Raw genomic sequence first — 23,209 nt, forward strand, 5'->3', positions numbered from 1 at the left:
ACTGCCCTTCCTTGCAGGACTTGTCCATCCTAACTGCCCTCCCCTGCTGGCCATCTTGTGGCAGCCATCTTGTGTCCACATGGGGGTGGCCATCTTTGATCACATGGGCGTGGCCATATTGTGTGTTGGAGTGATGGTCAATTTGCATATTACTCTTTTATTAGATAGGACTAGAGGCCCAGTGCATGAAATTTGTGCATGGGTAGGGTTGCTAGGGGCTGTTGGCTGTCAACTGGGCCTCCGTCCCCCAACTGCCTGCTGCTGTTATTGGCTGGGGCCTCCCTTTCCTGGCTGCCTGCTGCTTCTGGCCAGAGTGAGGCTGCTGGGGTGGGGTGGTGGTGGGGGGCTGTGGGCAGTTGGCTGGCTGGCCCCATCCCCTGGTCAAACTCCTGATAGAGGGGAAATTTGCGTATTAGGCTTTTATTGTATAGAATTTGACTTAAAGGGATTTAATAGAAATGACTGAACTTTACCTTAACATTTTTCTTGTTGGTACTAGATTTATTAGAAGACTCTGACAGGACAAGAAAACCACAAATGACAACGAGTAATCTCCTTGAAATTTGTCGAGATTTAATAAAGTTGCTTGTCGTACAAATACCACTTACAAAACACACACAAATCACAAACACTTACCATATTCACTGTCATAGAATATGATGAATTTCTGCCAGGCATATTCTGTGATCACTCTTAGGATAACATCATTTAAGTAGACAGGTGGACGAACAGAGAGCGTGTAGTCATCATTCCTGTTGCTGCGGGTGAGTCCACAGCCACTCCTTGGAGTCCCAGCAGTTGCTCGCTGGATGAAGAGGTGGGGGATGTGCATGGCATCTGCCAGAGACTGGAGGGACCCTGCTGATGTGCAGCCAATGGAGCTGACCAGGGCCAAGATGCCTTGATTCATAAGTTCGCAGGCTGCAAGAAAGCACAGCAATAATAGACTGTCAATGAGCTTCATATGTTTTCTCCTTTTTGAGAAACAGTGAGTTAAGCTTATAATCTATTATACAATTATGTAAATTTTAAAGGAATATTCTACCTGAAGAGATCCTCAAATTACAAAATGCTATTGAAATACAGTTTAAAAATTCTTCCTTTTAATTATTAAGCCTGTGCAAATTAGTTAGGTTCTGTTAGTCTCAGTTTCATCATCTGTAAAGTGGGTGAGTAGCATAAATCTTGCAGGATTATTGCCAGGGTTAGAAATAGTTCAGTGTCTGTTATCTGCCTCTCAGATGATAGGCATTCTATGCTTTTAAAATTGTTCATGTATAATTCAGAGAAAAGGTAATTCCTTACTGAGTACATAATATAAGGTTTTCAAAATGGAGGTAATATGTACACTGGTGAATGAATGAATGGAGGTGGGGTGTTGAAGGGTTTGAGTAATGATTTCTGGCCTTAGAAAAACAGAGCCCACTGGGATTTAAAACTTTGAAAATGCTTTGTCTCTTTTACTAAACTGGTGAATTGAAAATGCTTTTGTCCTTTTTCTTAACAAATTAGAAAACAATAGTCATATCAAATACTAAATTTCAGCAATAATATCATTCTGGTTCCCAGCTGAACAATTTCTTATTTCTACTATACGATTTATGATCTCTGCTTTAATTTTAATTTAATCATTCTATATATGAATATGTGCTAACTTCAAAATATATTTAAAACTAAAATATAAATTATAAATAAATGTAAAGTCAAAGTATATATAGGAAAAAAAGAGATAAGAAGTGGTATCTCAGAATGTCAATCTTTAAAGTCAAAATATCACAAAATAAAAAATAAAAATGTAAATAAAAATGAAAATTAATTTAGAAAGAATCAAGGTTAAATTAATTCCATATTAGAAGATTAGTTGTTAAATGTTTATTCAAGATTTTAGGCATTCTAGTTAATACAATCTCAACATTCAGACTTTAATGTAAATTGTTTTACACAGTTCTTGAAAATTCAAAGAAAGTCTGAGATGATAAGGTACATTTAATTAATTGGTCAGTTAATGAAAGCTGACAAAGTGTAAGTTTAGAAGCATTATCCTAATGGTATGCATATAAAAATCAAATATATTAATTATGATTAATGGCAAGACAACTAATATATACAAAATAAATTAAAACTTATTAGGAATATAATTATCAAGGATAAAGGAGGTTATGGGATTTTAAATAAATGTGAAAAATAGCCCCAGAGAGGAATCCTCCTAGACCATACCAGATTGAGGTTAAAGTTTCATTAAAAATCATAGTAGCTACTCATGTCCATGAAGTCAGCACAGAAAGCAATATAAAGTATAGTTATTACTTTTCATGAATTTTTGCAAAACCACTGGTCACTAGAATGTTTCATTATTGTAGTGAATTATACCATTACTGATTATATAAGCAAGTAGAAATTCACTTTTAGAAAACATTTTTTTAAAAGCTTAGATCATGTAGCTTTTAAAATAAAAATAAGAGAACATTAATTATACACAGTTGAATTTTATTTTTAGGTTACACTAAATAATAGTGATTAAGCTCTGGCATGTTAGGCTCAGTTTGTTAAAGCATTGCCCCATTCGCCAAAAGGACAGGTTTCATTTCCAGTCAGGGCATATACTCCAATTGGGGTGCATTCTAGAGACAACTGATCTATATTTCTCTCTGTCTCTGAAAAAAATCTAGTAATAAATAAAAATAAATAGTGATTAAATAAATATAACATTTAATATAAATCTACCACAAAAATAATAAAGTTATATATATAAAAGTTTGAGATGAAAAACCCTGTTTAATATTATATTCTGTCACATTTATTTATTTATTTTTTTAAATTAATAGTTTGTAGACCCTTTATACATTTTTAAAAATATATATTTTATTGATTTTTTACAGAGAGGAAGGGAGAGAGATAGAGAGCTAGAAACGTCGATGAGAGAGAAACATCGACGAGCTGCCTCTTGCACACTCCCCACCGGGGATGTGCCCGCAACTTTTTGTACATGCCCTTGACCAGAATCGAACCTGGGACCTTTCTGTCCATAGACCGATGCTCTACCACTAAGCCAAACCGGTTTTGGCTCTGTCACATTTAAATACATAAAAACTGTCTATTTTAATCTTCAGATTTAGAAAAATTAACTGGAGTCATATATTAATCATTATTTATCAGATAAATTTGATATAGTATATAATCTATAATTCCCTTCAATCAAGTACATTACTTTCTGTTAACCTCTGTGAATAAGAGCACAAACAACAGAAATTACTACTATATAGGAAATTAATTATTATTTTTTTATTATCTGGTATTTGATATTATTCATCCCGGTACGTACATTAGCAAAAATAAACTAAAATTTTCCTATAAAAACCAAAATAGAAGCTATTAATATTAAAAGTTATAATTGTAGAACTATATAATATTATATCTGAAAAGGAATTCAGAGATTATGTAGTTTAGGGATGCAAAATCAGCTTTATTTCCTATGCCAACCACAATTTTTGGGTAAATTGGCATTCTGGAACAATATTTTGAGAAAATTCTGAGATTTGATAAGCAAAAGTACCAAAATCATTATGTTAAGTTTCTCAGAGGGAAAGATTAGGGGAAGAAAGCGGTCATACACAACCATTCCTCTTATACTGCTCTACCTGCTAATGATTGTGGCTGTCAAAAAGCACACCTTTTCCTAAAAACAAATAAGTAAATAAGTAAATAAGTAAAATAATTCTCTGGTCTGTAACTTATTGTCCAATATCCATTTCACCATAGTAAGGAAATGATATTTGTAACCTTAAAATTTTGTATGGCAAAGAAAAGACAGAGCTCTCCATAGGGAAAAGTTCAAGAGAAGATTGTCTCTTGTCAGGTTTGGTAAAAGAGGTACATGAAATACCTTGAACTATTTAAAATATATCCTTACATGATAAAATATAGAAACTATACATGTTTTAGAATTCTGGAAATATGGTATGTTGCATTTGAGTTAGAGAAACTTAAAAAAAAATGATCTTCTTAGTTGATTACTATGGAAAAACAAGAATAAGTATCATTTTGGGAGGTACTATAATTCATACCTTACACCTACTAGCAAATTAAGGTAATACATGTATCACTTAACTTAAATGTATATATTTATACAGAGAACTTCATTTCCATGACTGCTAAGTGACCAAAAAGGGTGAAAGTTTTTATCTTTGCAATTAAAAGGATAATTTTTCCCACTACAGAGAAAGAAAGAACTCACATGCAGAAAATGGATTGTGACTCCTTGACCCAAAACACAACCTCAGCTGAACATATATCGAAAAGGTTCTGCAAGGCACCTATTAGGTCTATATTTGGTGCCCACTTTTCCTCATAGGGTCCTATATAGAATTTAGTATAAAATAAGACTATAAATAATGACAGCAGAAGAGAGATTTGAGAAAACAAAGAGCTACAGCAAGAACAGAATCAAAGCTTAGTGAAGCAGCCTACCATTTGCTACAAGAATTTCATGTCTTGATTGTTAGACCACATTATTTAGTTTTAGTTCCATACAACACGTACTTTATTTCATTAAAAACAGTGTGAAACTAAATTTCCAAGATAACAGTGTTTTGTGGGCATCTTCACGTTTTAATTATAAGAATTTAAGCCAAGGACTTCTCAATGACATATTTCTTTCAGGCTATTATTCCGAGCCCTGTGATTTACTTACATTATGTATGCATGCACACACGCACCTCCGAACACACAGAGCATATTGAACAGCTGCTTGTTTTGTGACTCCAGCTGTTTTGAGATTTTAACACTATCAAAGATGTTTAGAGTCTCCACTAATTGCTGAAAGCTCACTTTTCCTCTTTTCTTTCTCTTTTTATTCTCTTCCTTTTAATTGCAAAGATAAAAACTTTCACCCTTTTTGGTCACTTAGCAGTCATGGAAATGAAGTTCTCTGTATAAATATATACATTTAAGTTAAGTGATACATGTATTACCTTAATTTGCTAGTAGGTGTAAGGTATGAATTATAGTACCTCCCAAAATGATACTTATTCTTGTTTTTCCATAGTAATCAACTAAGAAGATCATTTTTTTTAAGTTTCTCTAACTCAAATGCAACATACCATATTTCCAGAATTCTAAAACATGTATAGTTTCTATATTTTATCATGTAAGGATATATTTTAAATAGTTCAAGGTATTTCATATGATGGATTATTTTTCTTGAGAAATTCATTAATCAATATTGACCTTTACAATCAGTGAGCTCCTTTAAATGAGAACATAAGGTAAGCTTCCATGACAGATGCGGAGGATTTGTAAAATTTCTAAATAGTTGAATTTAAGTTAACTTGTTTTTTGCTATTTAACCCAGTAATGAGTCATAAAAATAGTATTTATAATTGCTTTTTCCCCTTTCCACCAAAAAAAGCAAGTGACATTTGCTTTTCTACTTGTAAGAATATGCTAACACAAAACATTTTCAGCTTATCAGACATTTAGGCATCTTTGTAAATATGCTTTTTGGTAACCAACTGAGAGGTGGGATATGAAAGCTAGGATTAATTTGACACATTATCAATGTTGTTTGCCAAAAATATAATCACTTGGGACAAATTCTTCTAAATAAAGATGGTCTTTATATATAGATAGTGTTGCAAGGTCCAATTTAATCATAATTATCTACTTAAAAAGTGAGAATACTGAAAAATATTCATTTGATTATAATTGAAAAGCATTAAGACTTAATTTTCTTTTATAATGAGTACAAGTAGATAAAAAGGTTGATTACCAGCCATCAAGTAAAGTGAATAATTTTGTCAACTATTTTTTAGTCATGTAAAAAACAAACAAACTAGTATGAACCTTTTGTTGTGATTTGTGATCTAAGCCTGAGGTGAACTAAACATTTAACCTAGCACCTATTATAAGTCACTTTATTTTCCCATTTACAAAAAGCTATTATTATTCTCATTTTCAAGTCAGGAAAGCTGGCTCAGTGAAGTTAAATGTACTGTCCAAATTCATACCATTAATAAATGACAGACTTGGGATTCACACCTGGCACAGATTTCAATAACTGGGCCACAAAGAACTGAAAAACCATTGCTTTTAAACACAAAGGTCTATATAAAAATGAAGTCACTTAACTCTTTCTTACTACAAGATTCAGTGCGTCCATACTCTTGGATGTAAAAGAGAAAGGCCCCTTTTTACATTTCAGGTAAGTAGTGAAGATAAGGCTGGAATATGGATATGATATATCCTTTAGAACCTTTCAACTATCTATATATATAAAACCCTAAGAGATTTGTCGACTTTCTGACCAGAAGCCATGATGTGCACTAAATACTAGGGGGCAAGAAGCTCAATGCAGGAGCTGTCCCCTGGTGGTCAGTGCATGAATCCGTGCATTGGGCCTCTAGTATATAATAATGGTCTCCTATTTATGGAAATTCAAATTAATCTCCTCCCCTTTTAATATTAGCAATTCTGCAATGAATACACTTATGTACATAAATATCTATATGTTAAATATTCGATATATAAAATGTATATATTACATCAGGGAAGTGCCAGTTACTTCTAAATCATGGTGGTCAAAAATAGACAAGTGTTGCCCTGGTGGATTGCTCAATGGTTGGAGCATTGTCCTATAAACCAAAAAGTTTATGGATTCAATATCCAGACAGACTATATACCTAGTTTACATTTGATCCACAATCAGGGACACAGACAGGAGGCAATCAATGGATCTTTTTCTCTTACATCTTTCTCTCTCTCTCTTTTCCTCTCATCCTCCCTCAAAATCAATAAGTATATCCTCAGGTGAGAATTTAAAAAACATAGGGAAGTGTATGATGGGAGAGCCAGAAGATAGTCATACGGATATATAATGCATGATATACTGAGTAGGCACTAGGCCAAAAAGAGTCATTGTTATATGATAGCCCCAGAGTATTTTTCCTAGACTGTGGCCTGGGGAAGCCTCTGATGCAGAAGTGAATCTGAGCTTGCAGTCTGAAAAATAAGTGGAACCTAATTCAGTGAAGAGAAGTTATCTTGATGAAAAGGGTGAAGAAAATATTTCTAAACAGTAGCATAGATTATACAAAGATCCTATGGCATAAAGATCATGGAATACCTGAGAGGGAGAAAGAAGAGTCTGGTAACTGAAGTGCAGATACAAGATGAAGTTGGAGAAGTAGTCAAGAAATATGATAGTTGAGTACATTTGTTCATCTTTTTGTTGTTACTTTTTTTGTTGTTTTTGCTGTACACATGCAATATATTTTTATTTATTTTTTAAAACTTATTTTCACCTTTTTATGATTCTTTTTTTATGATTATTTTTTTCCTTTTCTTGATTGATTAAGGTATTACATTTGTGACCTTATTCCCCCCTCACCTTCTCCCTCATGTCCTCATCTCCCTGGTGTCTGTGTCCATTGGTTAGGCTTATATGCATGCATACAAGTCTTTTGGTTGACCTCTCTCCCTTACACCTGCCTTCCCCTACCTTCCCTCTGAGGTTTGATGGTCTAATGTAGGGGTGTCGAACTCAATCAGAGAAGGGGCCAAAATCTAAAATCCAGCCTAAATCGCGGGCCGAATGGTTTACTGAACAGTCATAATCTGTCATTGTGATGGAAACGCAGCGGAGTGCAGTGATGACAGCGCGGTGCGGGCCACATTGCAAGGCCTGGCGGGACGGATTTGGCCCGCGGGCCTTGTGTTTGACACATGTGGTGTAATGGATACTTCTCTGTCTCTGGATCTGTTTTTGTTCATCAGATTATGTTGTTTATTATATTCCACAAATGAGTGAGATCATGTGATATATATCTTTCCCTGACTTATTTTGCTTAGCATAATGCTCTCCAAGTCCATCCATGCTGGGTTGTTACCTTTTATCTGCTATTTATATGTTAAATGTCTGCCTATATTCTATTTCAAATTTATGTATAATTTATATAGTTATTTGGAAATTTGAAAACTGTTATACAACCTAATTTGCCAGTCTTTTACTTTTAGAAATGCTTTGCTTCATACTATGTTTAGGAAGGCCTTTTCCCCACAGTTCATAGACTTAAAATAATTACCTTACCTAAAACAACATCATTCCATACTATAATCCCCACAAATGATCATTAGTTGATAGGAGATAAAGCAATAGGAATTAAGAAACTAAATAAATTCAAATGCTATATTTGTTGGATACAGGTAAAATTTGATCTTTCTCTGTATAATCCAAGCCAGCAAAAAGTGAGGATTAAACATAATTGTGACAAGAATAATAATCAGATCACATTATAGTGTCTCTTCAAAACTTTCCCATCATTTTATAAAAGTTTCAGTCACTAAATGTTACTCTTCTACATTCTAGATTTAGAATGAATTATTTCAAGATGAGTGACAGCATATTTAATATACTCCAAAAATTATATCTTGTAAAATAAAAATAAGATTTTATAAAAATATATGAGAAACTATATGTTTATACTTGTATAAAAGGAAGACAGAGAATGACTAAAATAATATTTTAGATTTTTCTCTCAGTTATTCTGATTTATCTAGAATATTAAAACCCAAACTCAACAGTCACCTTCAATTATTTCCTCTATCTTATTCATTCTCCTTCAAATCTACTTTGGTTAACCCATACTGTTAATTTTACCTGTAAATATTTCTCAAATTATTCTCTTCTTGAAGTATTCACTACTAGGCCTTAGTTCAACCAATATCACTTTTAACCCAAATAAAACTAAGCTGATATATAATTCTAGAGCCCCCAAATTAACCTTTTCTCCAATCATCTACATTGTAAGCAAATATATTTATTTTTTAAAATCCAATTTTGTCATTTCTGTGTTTGAAAACCATCAACAAAATAGTGAGAAACTTACACATTGGAGGAACCAAAGAGAAAGTACAACTAAATGCAATTTAGGATCTTGGATAAGATCTTAGAATAGAAAATAGTTATTAAAATTGGTGAATTCTGAATAAGGTTTGTAGTTCGGTTAATAGCAATGTACCAGGTTTAACTGACTGTTCTTGATCATTGCACTATGGTAATGTAAATGTTAATAGTATGGAAGTGGGCTAGGAATATAAGGAAATTCTGTGCTGTTTTTGAAGTTGTTCAATAAATCTAAAACTACTTCAAAATAAAAATTTAAAAGGAGATAAAACTGGCAATTACTTCCCACTTCTAAAAGAAAAAGCTCAAACTCCAGCTTGGCATATAAAGTCCTTCATGAGCTGGCCCCAATCTACCAGTGCATGTTCATGCTCACTTCCATTTCCTCTTCCTGGCCATCACTTCTTTCTGCCATCCCGCACACTCTACTACTACCATACTATTTTCTACTTTAATTATATTATTTTTTTCAATGGCCTAGGTGCTTATAAAGTTTTGTTTTTTTCATCTAAAAGATACTGAGTCTTTTGATTCATGAGTATGATATGTATCTTCATTTAATTCAGTCTTTTAAAAAGTTTCTCAACTTTTTATGGTATCAGTAAACACTATAAAATATAATTAACTACTTCCTCTTTTGTCATATCTATTACTAAATATTTTATATATTTATATTTTATTGTAAATGTTATTTTATTTTCATGTTGAATTGTTGTTATAATACAGAAATGCATTAGATTATCACATATTGATTTTATATTTTGAAATTTTATTAATATCTGTGACTTTGTAGTAATGTTGCCTCTCTCATTCCTAATACTGGTCATTTGAATCATCTCATTTTTTATCCTGATCAGTCTGGCTAGAGGTCTATCAATTTTATTCATTTTCTACAAGAAAGAGCTTTTGTTTGCATTGATTTTCTTAATTGCTTTTTTGTTTTCTATCTCATTGATGTGTACTCTGATCTTTATAATTTCCTTCTGCTTAATTTAAATTTAGTTTGCTCTCCCCCAGGGCAGAAGACGTGGTTATCGTTTTTTGTGTTTTTTTCCCCCTGATATAGTTATTTAGTCCTATAAATTTTTCTTTATGACTATTTACCTTCCGTCTGCTAAATTTCACCCATTATTCATTTATGGGATTCATCTTTCCTGCTAACATATTTACCTATAATTATGTTTGTATTTGCTATTTGATAGTTCCAACGTCTGAAAAGATAGCTCAGTCATTTTCTATTGCTCACGTTACTTTCTGAAAGCGGATTTTTTCTCAAACTTTTGTGTGTATCTCGTAGTTTTAGATGGATTGCTGGACAACAAATGTTGAGGTAAATAGGTCATATCAGTGTACTCCTCCTTCTGTCAGGCTATTGGTGTGTGGATGATTCAATCTAGTCAGGAATTGATCTGAATATGTTTTTTGTTGTTGTCATCCAGTGTTCCACCAGCTTCCAATTCCTCCAGCAGCAGTGTGCTGTTACTTTGTACTGAGAACGGGGCCTGGATTGCCACAAGGTTTTCTTCAGTGCTCCTTCTCCTCCCTTAGCTGCACCTCAGTGATGATCCTTCTGTTTCTTGGATCCAACCACTGAGGTAAACTGCTGTGTGTTACTGAGCACTAGGTTATTTGTTGACCTGCTCCAGCCTTAGTCTCAGGCAGGCCTGAAGGTGGGCTTTTCCCAATGTTGCTTCCCCTCATCTCTGTGATAGCCAAATGGTGGTTAATTGGTCAAGAGAGAGATTCCTGTCTCTCATAATTAGTATGCCAGTGCTTTAATTTTCTTAATATACATATTTTTTATTGATTTCAGAAATGAAGGAAGAGGGAGAGAGAGCTTGAAACATCAATGATGATAACCATTGATGGGCTGCCTTCTGCATGCCCCCTACTGGGGATGGAGCCGGCAACCCAGGCATGTGCCCTTGACTGGAATCGAACCTGAGACCCTTTAGTCCCTTTAGGCTGACACTCTATCCACTAGGCCAAACCAGCCAGGGCATTGGTGAAGGCTATCGCTTTGACCCTTTCACCAGCAGCAATAGATCTTTGCAAGACCCGCATGTGGATAAAAGGGTTATTTGCCCCTTCTCCAGAACTCGAAGTCATTCACTTTGACTCTTCCCAGGAAGGCGCTCACCAAGGAGGCTATGTTCAGTTCCAGTCCAATGAGGAGAAGCCAGATGAATCTGAATCTGGCATCTCCTAGGCTCCCCTGGAGCCTGGGATGAACTGGGACTTCAAGACAGAAACTGAACATAACATTAGGCAAGCCCACCATAAGAACTTCATTATATTTTGTTTCAAGAAAAATGTTCCCAGCAGACACACTGGGACAGAAGGGCCTCCTGGAGCTCAGCAGGGAGCCTGGCTAGGGAAAGGCCTGCACTCCATGGTCCACATTCCTGGCTGTGGGAGAGTGCAACAGGCTCCAATCCAGCTGTCTGTGTGAGATCCTCCCTCCCTGCAACTGCTGGGTGAAGTTATGACATTACCAGAATCTGCCACCAAGACATCCACAAGACATTGAACCACCAATCAGCGTATGCCAAGTGCCCTGGGGCCCACCCCTTCTGTTCTGAAGGAGGCAGTCCTGTTGGGTCCCTCCTTCTTTTCCATCTCCCTCTTTCCTGGTTTCTCTACCTCCGAATGAATCTCGTTCATTACTGCAGAATAAACCTTCCTTTTTAATATGGCTTGGTGGTCTTCGACTCCCATTTCCTGCACCTCAAACCTTACAGTTTGGAGAGGGGAGGACTAAACTATACCTAAACATCCTCCTGTCCAACTTCTTGTGATGGCAGAGAGCTGGCTGTGCGGGAGGAGGGCCAACTCCGAGTGCTATGGAAGGTTTGGTGACTCCCAGGACAGCCAGGCTCCTGCTGCAGGTAAAAGACCCTGTGATTCCTGTCAGCGCCAATGGAGCAGACACTGGAGCTACAGGGGACCGCCATCCAAGACACCAATACCACTGAGGGTCGAGAAGTGCCATCCAGGATCAAGGTTGTCCAGCCCGGGAGCCAGCAGGGTGCTGCTCAAAACTACACTGGTCAGAATCAGGCTGAGCTTGATCCCCAGACATGCAGGATGGTGTGTACTCCTGCTGAGCCCAGACCCCAGAAATCTGGAATACGTTCTGCAAAGGGCTGCCACCTGTGTGCAGGGCAGGTCCTAGACACCACCTCCTTATCATATGTCACCCTCAGTGACCTGTGGGACAAAGCCTGACCTCCTGGGAGCAAGTTTGGTGAGAACTCTAGCACTTCTCTATATCATATCTTCCTTTAGTGGAGTCAGAGAAGTCAAGGAAGGCAGCAATGGGGCCAATAAACAAGAGTGATGGAACAAATAAAAGAAACTCAAATCCAGCAAGAATGGTAAGGGGGAAAACCAGGCTGCTACTCAAAGAAAAGTGACTTGTCTAGGCTGACCCTAAATTCAAGCTAGAAAACCTGAGCAACAAAGCAAAGAAATATAGAAAGGAAAAGGAAAACCAGGGAAACAACTGTGCACAAGAAAGTGGTTAAATCCTGTGAAGGAGAGAAGAATTAACCTCCAAATATGGGAAACAAACTTCAAAGCTTAAAGCACAGCTCTTGGAGCAGGAAAAGCTAAAATCCTATTTGAAGCAGCATTTGCAGGCAGTGAGGGGCATTTCACTAAGAAAGGAGAAACAGGGCAGAGAAATGCAGAGGGCCCTCGAGGAAAAAGCAGTCCTGGAGAAGCAATGGAGTGAGCTAGCCCTGAGCATGTTGGGAACGAGAGAGAGAAATGAGCCAAAAGGCAGGCCCAGGCCTTGGAGGTGAAAGCAGAGGGATGCTTCAACTGTGCGGAGACCTCAGCACAGAGAGCCAGGGATCACACAAAAATCAGTGCAGCAGTTCCAGCAGTGCCCGGGGGTGCAGGCCACCCAAAGCCGCTTATCCCAAAGCCTCGGCTCTAGCAGGAGCAGTGGTCTGTGGAGTGCTTAGCATCCAAGGGAGGCAGTGACTGCAACAGGGTGCTCCAAAGATCCTCAAGAACCCCTTCCATAGGCGTCAGATCAAGGATTAGTCCACAGTAATTCCTACACTATCACTGAGGCAATACCAAAATCGGTTTGGCTCAGTGGATAGAGCGTTGGCCTGCGGACTGAAAGGTCCTAGGTTCGATTCCAGTCAAGAGCATGCACCTTAGATGCGGGCACATCCCCAGTAGCGGGTGTGCAGGAGGCAGCTGATCGAGGTTTCTCTCTCATCGATGTTTCCAACTCTCTATCCCTCTCCCTTCCTCTCTGTAAAAAAATCAAAAAAAAAAAAAAAAAAAAGAACTGGAGCGGGTCTGCTCAGCTGCTGCATCAGCCTGGTTAGAAGGCTTCTGGCTCCCATTACTACTGACAGGTAGGTATCCAGCATGATGTGTTAGTGCAAAGGATTAGGTGATTTTTCCCCAGCCGTAGATTTCCTTACTTAGGTGTTTCTTTAATTAGCTCTTGTTAATAAACATGATGTTCCTCAAATCTCCAGATAACCTAACACCATTTGCCAAACACTCATACACAAAACCAGGTCCAGAAAACCTCCTTGAGGATGAGAAAGAAAAACAATTGTGTGATTTATTTAATCTGGCTGAATCAGATTTTGTTACAGAAAAAGCACATTTAATGATAGAATCTCAGATTGACTTTATAGAGTGCTTTCTGCTCTGAAAATAACCCAAATCAGTTCATCCTCTTTCCTTTTGGCCAGCTCAACACAAAGGCAGTTTTTTAAGTTTGTGCCAATGACCTGGTAGCTCCCTCTATAGTTTTCTCACCAGAGTAAAGTTTCTCTAATAACAGCGAGATCAATAAGCACTAGGCAGAATGACCTTATGTCTGATGCAGCCCTTACAATTTTGGATTCCAGTAAATTGAAAAGGAAAGAGACAATAAAGGGGGCATATATTACATCAAGTCTTTTGAAAAATATTGTGAAGAAATACCTGTAGAATTAGTGAAGGAAAATGTATCAGAAGATTTTTTTAAATATATGGACAACTTTTTAAAGACTCCTGTGCCAAATTATATGACAAGATTACTTAATGTTAGATATAGTAAATAGTTTCATGTCCTCTGTTACATTTTCTTACTAAATGTGCACTTAATAGTGCATGAAATGCCCTTTGTAATAAAAAATATGCCATGTATTTATACCTTTTTGATAGAACTGGGAATGGTATTTTAAATTAGTATAGACTTTTAGGGTAGTTGGGGTCTGTGTTTTTGTTGTTATTTTTTTGTGTGTGTGTGTGTGCGTTTTTTTTTTTTTTTTTTTTTTTTTTTTTTTTTGGTTTTTTGCACTTATGACATGATGATTATATCAGTGATTTATTTAAATGCTGAATCCTAGTACAGGTATATAATCCCACATTTCAACATTGCTCTTCAATGGGAAAACATAACCAATTCCAATAATTGTCAGTAATGAAAAACTTCAAAATAATTTTCTTAATTTTTGTTTTATGGATATGTAAAATGAATTCCTTTAAATTGGATTAAGAGAGGACTCTCCCTCAACCTGTCTTTAACTTGTAGCTTTAACCATTTTTTTCTCTGTTAAACATGTAGTTTCTTTATTAAACAAGTTTTTGTTATTAAACAATAAAAGCCTTAACCCATGTCAGCCCAATAAATTCAATCTAAAATTTGCTAGTATCTACCATATAAGACATCACAATTCTATACCATAACAAACATGAGGGAAAAAGTAAAATAAAAGTCCACTTGGATTAAATTTTTTAAAATCTTGGTGTTTTTTGTTTTTGTTTTTGTTTTTGTTTTGTGTGTGTGTGGTGTTTTTTTATTTTTAAGATTTTTTACTTCATAGGTGATAAGTGAATGAGTACTGAGCCTGCTTCCTGTAGCCAGCCTGCACCTATAGTTTGCCTGAACCACGGAGGGGGGCGCTACCTAAGACCCTGATGATCCAATTTTCTTATGAGACCTAGTGGAGGCCCCTGGCAATAGCTTACAATTGAATATTAACTCCCTTTGAGTCTGGGGCCCCATTCCTACAAGCAAATACAGTAGCTCACATTTGGCCTTCCAAATCATAAGAATTGTAAGTGGTTTTTCTTCTAGCCCTCAGGGAAGTCAGCCACTTGTCTCCTATATTGTCAATGGCCAGACTGTTAATGTCTTTTGTCTCTCCTTGAAGGAGCTTGCCCCTCTTCTTGGATTTTGATTTCCTTGGTAACTTTCAGATAAATTATGGCATAAAAAAACTTATTTAGCTTTTTCTCATTTTTCAGATAGAAATAACTTTCTTTGTACCTTATTACCTCTTAAGAGGTGAAAAAAAAAATCCTGCTGCTCATAGATTACTCCTATAACATTTTCTCAGTGCCTATTGCATTGCAATTACTAAACCTTGCCCATCTCTGGATTAAACAGTCTTCTCCAATATTTACTTGAAACCCAGTACCTTGAACCTGATAAACTCAATCATAGCTTGTTAATTATATCTAGACAGATTTTAAGTATTTTTTATTAGAAAAAGTATACTGTTTCTGAACATCATTATGAATAATTTTATTTGTATTACTAATATTTTATTATTTGATAGCAATGTCTTTCAGGCACACACACTATGTGTAGAGAAATTACTTTTCTTCGGGAGAACATACTTATCGTGGCCTATAAGCCTTATAGAACTTGGCCACAGCTCCAATCCATACCATTCCTTTCAGCAGTGCTCATTCTATTTTAGCCACAATGGTCTTCCTGCTTTTCCCTGCAGCCTCTTTCCTCTGCATTCCTTTGCCTGGGTGCCTTTTCCCCATATACTCCCTCTTATATTTCACTAGAAGCCCGGTGCACGAAATTCACGCAAGGGGCAGGGGATCCCTCAGCCTGGCCTGCACCCTCTCCAATCTGGGATCCCTCTTCCAATTCAGAACCACTCTCTCCTAAGCACTCACCTGCCTGCCTGATGCCCCTAACTGCCTATCTGCTCTCCCCTCCTGGCCTAAACCCCCTAACTGCCCATCTGATCTCCCTTCCTCTCTGAGCCTTCAGAACCCAGTGCAGGAGTGCTGAGAGCTCTCCAACCGAGGCCCTGCCCCTGTCCTTATGCCTCCTCTGGGACCAGGCCTGTGTGTGCCTCTGCTGGGGGGGATACCACGGCCCATACTGATGTCCCCCTCTGGGTCAGGCAGTGTGGTGGGCCTGAGCGAGCCTCCATTGGGAGTGGTCTCTGCCTCTGAGGCAGCATGACAGCGCTGGGCAGGCCTGTGTTCGCCTCCTCTGGGGGCTGAAGTCCCCGCTCCTGTCCCTGCCCGCTAGCTCCTATACATGTGCAGCTTGTTGACCAGTTGTGCCTGGAACACAGTTAGGACCAATTAGAATAATACCTCTTTTATTATATAGATGCCAGGCCTCTGTTCTTACAGATCCTTTCAATAGCATCCTTGCTACTCAAGACCCTACTTTATATTTCCTTTAACTTTTATCATCATCTGACTATATTTTTACATCTATTTGTTTCTATACCTTTACTCTATCTTTCCCACTGAAACATAAACTACTTTAGAGAAGAAGCTTTGTCTGTTTACTCATTGCTTTCTGGTCTCTTGCAGGCATTCAATGAATATGTGGTGACTGAATGAATAACTGAATAAACAGTATAGTTGCAGTCTAATCCCCAAAATGGAAATGTTATATGGTAGCTTAATTATACTAGAACTGATCATTTATGTTAATGTTACTCAGTTTGCTTTTTTCACAGAAACAGTCTATTCCTGCTGATGAAGAGGATCCTAAATGTCTTGACATAGTAAGAACGTCAAAGTAAGAAGAATTTGTCCTTCAAAAAAAAAAAAAAGTGTTTAGCATTCCTCAGGTACACCATTTAGAGATACCGATAGTCTTTTGAAATAGGACCAGCATATGTAAGTTTCATGAACAGAGATGTTGAGAATTATTTTTTAACTCAGGTGTTCTTGACATATGGGAGACCTCAGTAAATATTTCTTAAAGGTGTTAATATAATATACGCAATAGATTAGATTAGAATATCATCTTTAGAAGCAATATTCTCCAGGGATCTTTTTTCCATTACTAACATATCAAATTCAGTCTGTTATCTCTTTAGTCTGCTAACATTTATTTAAAAAGTACCTGACATTTTATTTGATTAAAATACTCGTTCAATACTATGTACATTTTAGATGATTTTAAGCTAAGTAAAATAAATCATTTTGGTTTTTAAATGAACTGAAATGGCTATTTATATGATTTATTATAGCAACTATGAAAACACAGCTGATTTTTCAATATAGTCTACTGCAGTTCATTGTAAAAGAAAGCTTTTAATTTTTTCCTCAATCTCTAATCTGGGATTTTATCTTGATCTGGTTAACATATAATTAGCAGCAGGAGCTAGATCTCAGTTATCCATTTGTGAATTGATCAGCACTATCACAGTTTATGGATAATCACATTTCACTTAGAAAAAAAATGCACTTGGCTTTATTTTCTATGGAAGCAATCTTTCACCATCTGCAGTTTGTTATCATATTGTAATTTCTCTAATAATGCCTTTCAACATAGTATCAGGAGCATGTCTATTTCCGGGGGAGAGGGGAGAGAAATACTGCCCATGTACTTTACAGAGCTATGGAACAGTGCATAAGGTCAAATACACTATTTAACAGTTACTTCGGCCACTGCTACAGCAATTGCGCAGTGAAAGGGGATAATTTCTGGGAAGTATGACATAAAATTCGTGGCAACTATTTCAAAAAAGAGCTTTTCACTATGTCACATGGATTCTTTTAGATTTTTTTCTAAGCACATTGTGCAAGTTTTTTTTTTTTTTTAAAGACCTGTGTTTAAATCTTTGACACTAATTCTCTTTGTGTATTGCGCTTAAACATACAAAGATAGTGTTTCTTCTAAGGAAAGACATAAAGTCAAAACACTAGCTGACATGACAGTGTTCCTAACACTGATACCAGCATAAAAGAAATAAAACACACACACACACACACACACACACACACACACACACACACACACACACACAAATCTGAGCCTTCTCTACTCCTGCTATTGCCTAGGAACTTGCTTTTGGGGAAAAAAAAATATGGGGAAATGCATTGACCTTATAATCCAGAGACTTAGGGTATAGGTAGAAATCCTAACTTTCAGTTCTGGTTCGGATATGAATCAGCGTTGGGTCTTGGGCAAGAATCACTTTTTCTCTTTGGATTTTAGTTTGTTTGTGTATTAAAGGCAAAGGTTGGAGTAGATGGTTTCCCAGGACACACTATACCAACAATTCTCTTTCTTCCCCTTGTTTAGATTACTAATGAATATTTACTCTATTTGGCACACTCCGACTTAATTAGTTACACATATTGGCCTAGAATTAGAAATAGGTTTTCTATCCTTTTAAGATTGGCCTTACATGCATCTGTTTTGAATCTATATGAGGATATTTTTATTTTTGCGTTTCAAGTTGGGGTTGGTACTTATGGTGAATCAGTATACTCTTGCAAGCTTACAAGGAAAAGAGTACGATGGATTTTATTTATAATATGCCTGTTTAAAAGTGTCTTGACATTTGAATTTTTTTACTGCAAGGGTTTGTGGCCTTTTCAAATAAAGGTTTATCTAGTTATAACAAAACTATTTTCTTTGAGTGCGTTATATATATATATATATATATATATATATATATATATATATATATGACAAGGTTACATATGTAGCACTAAATTTAACATCTTCTCTTCCTTCCCACACGCCCCCAAAAAAGGAGAAAGGAGAAAGTTTTAACATAATATTCTGATTACTGAGAATTTTCCTTCTTTTTCTAGAAACAATGCAGACAAATAACTTAGGATTCATGTGGATTTATATCAAAGAAGCAATATCTAGAAATAATATTTCTTATGATGACATTCTCATCCCTATGTCTATCCATGAAACACTGCAATGTTTTATACTTCATAGCACCTTTGATGTCATTGCACCTTGAACTCTTCCACACACGATATCCATAGAAATTGTTTTAATGAGATTTAGATGTTCCAAATGCAAAGAAATGTTTTATCCACAGTAGAGATAACATAAGGATATTTTCCATAATTTTAGAGATTTGATGTCAAAGCCATTTTTTATCTCTTTCACCACCACAAATACCTATGAAGCAAACAGTGCATAAAAATTCATGCACTAGAGAGGGGTGTCCCTCAGCCCAGCCTGCCCCCTCTCACAGTCCAGGAGCCCTCAGGGATGGGAGGCAACCCTGGGATCAGTGGAAGGCAAAGCCCCCATCACACCTCTGCTGCTGCCACTGCCAGCAGTGCAGGCCTCAGCCAGCCCTGCTTACCTGAGCCTCGGGTGGTCCTGGGCAGCTGGGCAGCTGCCATCAGAGGCTTGCCTATGTCTCGGGCTAGCCTGGCAGCTAGGGGCCTGAGAGGACTGGGGGACTCCAGAGGCAGGCACGCAGGGCTGAAGGGACTGGGTACTGCTATCTTATGGTTGTTGGCACCACCATCTTTGAGGGCATTGCAGTTAATTAGCATATTCCCTCCTTATTGGCTATGGATTCCACCCTTTTTGTGATGATGTTAGGGTCAATTAGTATATTCCTTCTTTTTATATAGGATTTTTCCAGAGTTTTTGCTGATCTCAAATGAAAACATGTATATGAATATCTTTTTTCAATAGCATAATTACACTGTATTATAATTTGTATTACCTTTATTCACATGATTCTATTTTTTCACTGGAAGGATACAGAAGTATACTTTACTCCAGAGTTAATTGTTTTTACTCCAGAGTTAATTGTTTACTAAAGATGGTAATTAATCACTTAGAGATTAAGGTCTATAATCATTGATTCAACCAACCATTTAAGGACATGCCAAAAGGAATACAAATAGTGTAATACAAGGTCTTTAGAAACTTATACTGAGTGGTCAGATTATTATGATCTTTGAACGCATAATGATCTGGCAACTCAATATATATATATTAGAGGCCCAGTGCATGAATTTGTGCATGAGTGGGGGCTCTGGCCAGCCTGGTCAGGGGGAGGGGACATGGGTGGTTGGCCGGCCTGCCTGCTGGTCGAACTCCTGGTTGAGGAACAATTTGCAAATTAGCCTTTTATTATATACATTGAGTGGCCAGATTGCTATGCATTCAGAGATCATAATAATTTGGCTACTCAGTGTATAATTGCCTTAATACTAGTAGTCTATGCCATTCAATATTAAACAAATATAAATAAGAGATTTATATAAAAGAAGACATAAGACTGAATATACAAACATCATTTGAGTTCAAATGGGGAACACATTTTAATATGAGTTGGATCAATTTGGCCTGAACTAGGTAGATTATTTTTTCCCCTGAAGAAACACATTAACTTTTAAGTCCCTTAAAAAAGTTACCATTTTTGTATTCATTTTTCTGTTGGTACAGAATTTGTGGTTATGAAATATTTGTTGAAATAAAAGTAAGGTAGATCTTGAAGAAGTTTGTTTTTGATAATGAAGGAGGAAGGAGCAGGACATCCTGGAAGGTGGAGGAGAGACCTAACGTGGGAACTCTCCTTTCTGTTGGGAAAGGGAAGAGAAGACAGGCCACTGGGGGACTACCTTGCTCTTCCTTTCTAGTTGAGCTGAAATAGGGCTTCCATAGTAATTCAGCAAAAGAGATAACTCAAGAAGGAATGAAACGCTAATTTCAAAAAAATGTATACTATCTCTAGACTCCTGTACAACCTCATTGAGAATAGTTTGACTTAGAGTGCAGCAATCAGAGAGTGGCTTGTTAGGTTAGCTTAAAGAGGAACAATTTTAGAGTGTACTAGGATTTATAAATGGCACATAAGAGTAGTCATTTATATGTCAGGCAGAGAGAAGTGATGATTAAGTACAATTTTTCTAGGCAGATGCTTACCCAGGAACCTGATTACAATTACTATCATCCTCTTCAAATAATGGCCTGTTTACTGAGTACAGATTTAATAGTAATGAGACAAAAAACAAATGTAGTCAAGTCACTATGTTTTCCTTCTGCATAGATTTGGTACCAATACATGTTGATTTTCTATGGAATTTGTAATATAAAGAGAGAAAGAGAAAACAAATACAATTTCAAAGATGTTTAAGATGGAATAGAATCTGAACTCTAGTGTGCTGGTTACATGTGCATGCTCTGAACTAGAGTGCTTAGATTTTTACTCCAGCTGTATACTTTTAATTTTATGACTTCAGGAAAGTTATCTTTAACCCATATGGTTTTTATTTTCTCACCGCTACAGTGGAAATGAGATCAATATATATCACTGAGGGTTATAAGAACGAAATGACTTAAATACATTTAAAGCAGTACCTGAGACACAGTGTGGACTCGGTAAAAGCCATTATTTTAAATTTTGAATTCTTAACAGAATAGGCATCAGTAAGGGAGGATGTAAACTAATCTATTAGGAAGGGAAGATGCTTGGGTAGTAACGGAAAGGGTGCCTGTTTGATTCCTGATCAGGGCCCATGCCTGCCGGTGGAGTTCAATCCTTGATAGAGGGTGTCCAGGAGGCAACCAGTCCATGAGTTTCTCTCACATCGGTATCTCCCTCCCCTCCACCCTCCCTCCACTCTCTCTGAAAAGCAATGGGAAAATATCCTCTGATGAGGATTAGGAACAATAACAGAAAAGAGTATTATGAATCCTATGACAACTATTTTTTTGCTTCTTAAGCTATAGATCTGAATTTTAGGTTTTTACCTATTCTTGAAAAGTTCATATCCTGTATTTCTTACATGTCTTCTTTTACTGACATTTTCTGAAAGAGATATATCTAGTTTTCTAAGCTGAGCATGCCTCAGAGCTACATATAAGTTATGATAGGAATGATTAACACAGTCCCCTCTTTTGGCCCTTCCATGAAAGCAATCACAGGAATCAGCTAAAATAATTAAATCGATCAGCTTGAAATATTCTCTCACTTTGAGTAAATAAACTTGTACAAACAGTGTATGTCCCTGAAACATTTCACTAGCACAGTGTGATTGCGCAGAAAAAAAAAAGAAAAAAGAAAAAAAAAAACAAAAAACAAAAAACAGTGTCAATTGACCCACAATGACAAGCATTTTTTTTTTTTTTAATCAGAATTTAAATGGGATCTGCTTTTAAACACGAGCTTTTGGTTTACAAAATTTAAAACTAGGTTCAGATTCTCTCATTATTCTTAAAACTCAATAGGTTCTCTTTCTACTCATTAGTTAGGTAAAAAATGCAAGTAAATTTATTATTCTATCAAAATATCTTTATAAAAAGCTTAACACATTTGTTGCCTATATTCCCTTTTTCACCTTGTATTGAAAAGCATAAATACATGATAATCCATGTTTTATTTACTTATCATTCTTAAAACATTAAATTAGGTTTTGGGATAAACATTTTATTTATAAACCAGAGGCCCAATGCACAAAATTCAAGCAAGGGGCGTGGCCCTTACAGCCCTTGCTTCATCCAGAAGATCATTTAGCCATCCAATCTAATTAACATATTATGCTTTTAGTATTATAGATCAAGGACAGAATGAATTGCCAGATCTATAATAAATACAAATAGCAAAATCAACTGGAATAAAATTATTCTTCTATTAATTCATTATAGAAACATCTATACTACTGTGTTTCCCTGAAAATAAGACATCTTCTGAAAATAAGAACTAGTGCATGGAAAGATAAGACATCCCCTGAAAATAAGACCTAGCACAACTTTGGGAGAAAAAATTAATATAAGACACTGTCTTATTTGGGGGGAAACAGGTAATAAAAGCCTAGGGGGCCCTTGCATGTGACATTGACACAAGATGGCCGCACAAATGGCCTCACACATAGCTGAGGTAGACCCCGGTGGCTGCTCTGTGTGGTGAGGCCTGGGGGGGTCCTGTGGCTCTGTGTGGCATGGAGGAGGCCAGTCCCGACGTCTCTGCCATCTCACATGGAAGAGGCGGGTTTCACTAGAGAGGGCAGTTGTGGGCAATTAGGCCGGCAGATGAGAGAAGTTGTGGGTGAACATGTTGGCAGGGGAAGGCAGTTGTGGGCAATCAGGCCAGCAGGGGATGACAGTTAGGCGTCAATCAGGCCAGCAGGGGATGACAGTTAGGGGTCAATCAGGCCAGCAGGGGAGCAGTTAGGGGGTGATCAGGCTGGCAGGCAGAAGCAGTTAGGCCCAATCAGCTATGAGACCAGGCCTAAACCAGGCCTGATTTTGTACACCGGGCCACTAGTTCTATATAATAAAGAACTAATATACTTATTAGA

The 23,209-nt window shown here is 36.8% G+C and overlaps 1 protein-coding gene across 1 annotated transcript in view; it reads right to left on the minus strand.

Moving 5' to 3' along the window:
- Nucleotides 1–23,209, minus strand: part of GRID2 (glutamate ionotropic receptor delta type subunit 2) — a 1,260,684-nt gene that overhangs the window by 640,971 nt on the left and 596,504 nt on the right. The window contains exon 3 of the mRNA XM_036411398.2: nt 637–921. Coding sequence (XP_036267291.1) covers nt 637–921 — 285 coding nt within the window. The remainder of the gene's footprint in view (nt 1–636; nt 922–23,209) is intronic.

Source organism: Pipistrellus kuhlii, unplaced genomic scaffold (assembly GCF_014108245.1).
Source record: "Pipistrellus kuhlii isolate mPipKuh1 unplaced genomic scaffold, mPipKuh1.p scaffold_m20_p_1, whole genome shotgun sequence".
NCBI lineage: Eukaryota > Metazoa > Chordata > Mammalia > Chiroptera > Vespertilionidae > Pipistrellus > Pipistrellus kuhlii.